The sequence below is a fragment of the Oncorhynchus gorbuscha genome, linkage group LG14 (assembly GCF_021184085.1).
Source record: "Oncorhynchus gorbuscha isolate QuinsamMale2020 ecotype Even-year linkage group LG14, OgorEven_v1.0, whole genome shotgun sequence".
Classification (NCBI taxonomy): Eukaryota; Metazoa; Chordata; class Actinopteri; order Salmoniformes; family Salmonidae; genus Oncorhynchus; species Oncorhynchus gorbuscha.
In genome coordinates, this window is record NC_060186.1 from 83,279,279 (window position 1) to 83,284,309 (window position 5,031).

The following is a 5,031-nucleotide window of genomic DNA, read 5'->3' on the forward strand; positions in this document are numbered from 1 at the left end:
TTACTGTCTGTGAACACTGCCTTTTACTGTCTGTGAATACTGAACACTGCCTGTTACTACTGAACACTGCCTGTTACTGTCTGTGAATACTGAACACTGCCTGTTACTGTCTGTGAATACTGCCTGTTACTGTCTGCCAGGTCAAGCATCGAGATGCTACTTAGAGGCCAACATGAAATATACAAACATGAAATGGGGAACAGTCTTTGCAATAAGGTGACATTCATTTTATTTTCTTCAAAAAAAGAACAAAGTGGAAATCAAATGTAAAAAACATTACAATTCACATGTTGATATCTGATAAGTCTTTGCATATATTATATTTATTGATTGGTATGATGAATTACATTGAAATCACCCACTCAGACCGTGTGTATTGACTCAGTGGTTACACTGCCATCTAGTGGCCTCCAGCGGAAGTGTCTGGAGTCTAAAAAATAATTAACTTCACTGATTCTACTAGATCCTGACAGCAGCTCACACGTAATGGATCGGTAGCACTCTAAGGCCAGCTCTATAATTAGAACAGCTATAGTGGACACAGCTTTACAGTTCAGTTGATTATCGTGTGAAAGTTCAGGTCAGTCAGCATCTGGATGTTGAGCACAAGAGGACTCAGCGCTTCGGCTCTAAGACGCTGTATGAATACAGCCACAGAGTTGGGTTGGAGACAGGAAGTGAAGAGACATGTTTGGTCCAGTCTGTGTCTGTCTGGTCTGCAGTCCTCCAGGGTTAGAGCCTGGGGTTAGGGGCGGTCTGTACCGGCAGTCTACCCGCTGGAGGAGGGAGACAGACGAGAGAGAGGGGGGAGAGAGGCGAGAGAGAGGGGGGAGAGAGAGGCGAGAGAGAGGCGAGAGAGAGGCGAGAGAGAGGCGAGAGAGAGGCGAGAGAGAGGCGAGAGAGAGGCGAGAGAGAGGCGAGAGAGAGGGGAGAGACAACAGGCGAGAGAGAGGAGAGACAGGCGAGAGAGAGGAGAGACAGGCGAGAGAGAGGAGAGAGATCGAGAACGGAGAGAGAGAGGAGAGAGACAGGCGAGAGAGAGGAGAGACAGGCGAGAGAGCGGAGAGAGAGGAGAGAGATCGAGAGCGGAGAGAGAGAGGAGAGAGATCGAGAGGAGAGCGAGCGAGAGGAGAGCGAGCGAGAGGAGAGCGAGCGAGAGGAGAGCGAGCGAGAGGAGAGCGAGCGAGAGGAGAGCGAGCGAGAGGAGAGCGAGCGAGAGGAGAGCGAGCGAGAGGAGAGCGAGCGAGAGGAGAGCGAGCGAGAGGAGAGCGGCGAGAGGAGCGAGCGAGAGGAGAGCGAGCGAGAGGAGAGCGAGGGAGAGGAGAGCGAGCGAGAGGAGAGCGAGCGAGAGGAGAGCGAGCGAGAGGGAGACAAACACCTCACTGAAACCATTAAATTCTACTGACTGCAACTTTAGCAGAGAGTATGTATACAGTATATTTATCAGTACTATAGTAGAGTATGTATATTTATCAGTACTATAGTAGAGTATGTATACAGTATATTTATCAGTACTATATCAGAGAGTATGTATACAGTATATTTATCAGTACTATAGTAGAGTATGTATACAGTATATTTATCAGTACTATAGTAGAGTATGTATACAGTATATTTATCAGTACTATAGCAGAGTATGTATACAGTATATTTATCAGTACTATAGTAGAGTATGTATACAGTATATTTATCAGTACTATAGCAGAGTATGTATACAGTATATTTATCAGTACTATAGTAGAGTATGTATACAGTATATTAATCATTACTATAGTAGAGTATGTATACAGTATATTTATCAGTACTATAGTAGAGTATGTATACAGTATATTAATCATTACTATAGCAGAGAGTATGTATATTTATCAGTACTATAGTAGAGTATGTATACAGTATATTTATCATTACTATAGTAGAGTATGTATATTTATCAGTACTATAGTAGAGTATGTATATTTATCAGTACTATAGTAGAGTATGTATATTTATCAGTACTATAGTAGAGTATGTATACAGTATATTTATCAGTACTATAGTAGAGTATGTATATTTATCAGTACTATAGTAGAGTATGTATATTTATCAGTACTATAGTAGAGTATGTATATTTATCAGTACTATAGTAGAGTATGTATACAGTATATTTATCATTACTATAGTAGAGTATGTATATTTATCAGTACTATAGTAGAGTATGTATATTTATCAGTACTATAGTAGAGTATGTATATTTATCAGTACTATAGTAGAGTATGTATACAGTATATTTATCAGTACTATAGCAGAGAGTATGTATATTTATCAGTACTATAGTAGAGAGTATGTATACAGTATATTTATCATTACTATAGTAGAGTATGTATATTTATCAGTACTATAGTAGAGTATGTATATTTATCAGTACTATAGTAGAGTATGTATATTTATCAGTACTATAGCAGAGTATGTATACAGTATATTTATCAGTACTATAGCAGAGAGTATGTATACAGTATATGTATCAGTACTATAGTAGAGTATGTATACAGTATATTTATCAGTACTATAGTAGAGTATGTATACAGTATATTTATCAGTACTATAGTAGAGTATGTATACAGTATATTTATCAGTACTATAGAAGAGTATGTATACAGTATATTTATCAGTACTATAGCAGAGAGTATGTATACAGTATATTTATCAGTACTATAGTAGAGTATGTATATTTATCAGTACTATAGTAGAGTATGTATATTTATCAGTACTATAGCAGAGAGTATGTATACAGTATATTTATCATTACTATAGTAGAGTATGTATATTTATCAGTACTATAGTAGAGTATGTATACAGTATATTTATCAGTACTATAGTAGAGTATGTATACAGTATATTTATCAGTACTCTAGTAGAGTATGTATATTTATCAGTACTATAGTAGAGTATGTATATTTATCAATACTATATCAGAGTATGTATACAGTATATTTATCAGTACTATAGTAGAGTATGTATACAGTATATTTATCAGTACTATAGTAGAGTATGTATATTTATCAGTACTATAGCAGAGTATGTATACAGTATATTTATCAGTACTATAGTAGAGTATGTATATTTATCAGTACTATAGTAGAGTATGTATACAGTATATTTATCAGTACTATAGTAGAGTATGTATATTTATCAATACTATATCAGAGTATGTATACAGTATATTTATCAGTACTATAGTAGAGTATGTATACAGTATATTTATCAGTACTATAGTAGAGTATGTATATTTATCAGTACTATAGTAGAGTATGTATACAGTATATTTATCAGTACTATAGTAGAGTATGTATATTTATCAGTACTATAGTAGAGTATGTATATTTATCAGTACTATAGTAGAGTATGTATACAGTATATTTATCAGTACTATAGTAGAGTATGTATATTTATCAGTACTATAGTAGAGTATGTATATTTATCAGTACTATAGCAGAGTATGTATACAGTATATTTATCAGTACTATAGCAGAGTATGTATATTTATCAGTACTATAGTAGAGTATGTATATTTATCAGTACTATAGTAGAGTATGTATATTTATCAGTACTATAGTAGAGTATGTATATTTATCAGTACTATAGTAGAGTATGTATATTTATCAGTACTATAGTAGAGTATGTATACAGTATATTAATCATTACTATAGCAGAGAGTATGTATACAGTATATTTATCAGTACTATAGTAGAGTATGTATACAGTATATTTATCAGTATTATAGTAGAGTATGTATACAGTATATTTATCATTACTATAGCAGAGTATGTATATTTATCAGTACTATAGTAGAGTATGTATACAGTATATTTATCATTACTATAGTAGAGTATGTATATTTATCAGTACTATAGTAGAGTATGTATACAGTATATTTATCAGTACTATAGTAGAGTATGTATATTTATCAGTACTATAGTAGAGTATGTATACAGTATATTTATCAGTACTATAGTAGAGTATGTATATTTATCAGTACTATAGTAGAGTATGTATATTTATCAATACTATATCAGAGTATGTATACAGGATATTATTAGAAGGGAGTTGACCTGTTCTTACCCAGAGTATCTGCTAATCTACTGATGGCTGGTTTGTTGGCTCTGAATTCACTATCAGCTCTGAAACAACACACAGAAACCACTGAAAGGTTCTACATTCAAGGGCACTACATTCAAGGGCACTACATTCAAGGGTACTACATTCAAGGGTACTAACGTTCTCAGCCTGGTCACAGCGCCCAGTCTCAGGAGAGCCGACAGGACATTCTTCTGGGTATCAGATGACAGGGCATCACAAGACGTCAGCTCGCCTAGACACACACACACACACACACACACACACACACACACACACACACACACACACACACACACAGAGAGTGAGGACAGGCGTGTGTGAGGGGAGAGAGAGAGGGGGAGAGACAGACAGAGAGACAGACAGAGACACAGAGAGAGAGAGACAGAGAGAGAGAGACAGAGAGACAAAGAGAGACAGAGAGAGACAGAGAGAGAGACAGAGAGAGAGAGACAGAGACAGAGAGAGACAGAGAGAGAGAGAGAGAGAGAGACAGAGAGAGAGACAGAGAGAGAGACAGAGAGAGAGACAGAGAGAGAGAGAGAGACACAGAGAGACAGAGAGACAGAGAGACAGAGAGACAGAGAGACAGAGAGACAGAGAGACAGAGAGACAGAGAGACAGAGAGACAGAGAGACAGAGAGACAGAGAGACAGAGAGACAGAGAGACAGAGAGACAGAGAGACAGAGAGACAGAGAGACAGAGACAGAGAGAGACAGAGAGAGACAGAGACAGAGAGAGAGAGAGAGAGAGAGAGACAGAGACAGAGACAGAGAGAGAGAGAGAGAGAGAGAGAGAGAGAGAGAGAGAGAGAGAGAGAGAGAGAGAGAGAGAGAGAGAGAGAGAGAGAGAGAGAGAGAGAGAGAGAGAGAGAGAGAGAGAGAGAGAGAGAGAGAGAGAGAGAGAGAGACAGAGAG

General features: G+C 37.1%; 1 protein-coding gene across 1 annotated transcript in view; it reads right to left on the reverse strand.

Moving 5' to 3' along the window:
* Nucleotides 1-212: 212 nt before the first annotated feature.
* gnpat2 (glyceronephosphate O-acyltransferase 2) overlaps nt 213-5,031 on the reverse strand; it is a 52,869-nt gene continuing 48,050 nt past the window's right edge. Inside the window, exons 15-17 of the mRNA XM_046299216.1 lie at nt 4,255-4,348; nt 4,099-4,157; nt 213-776 (exon numbers count right to left, since the gene is read on the reverse strand). Of these exons, the coding sequence (XP_046155172.1) occupies nt 733-776; nt 4,099-4,157; nt 4,255-4,348 (197 nt within the window). The 3' untranslated portion in view covers nt 213-732. The remainder of the gene's footprint in view (nt 777-4,098; nt 4,158-4,254; nt 4,349-5,031) is intronic.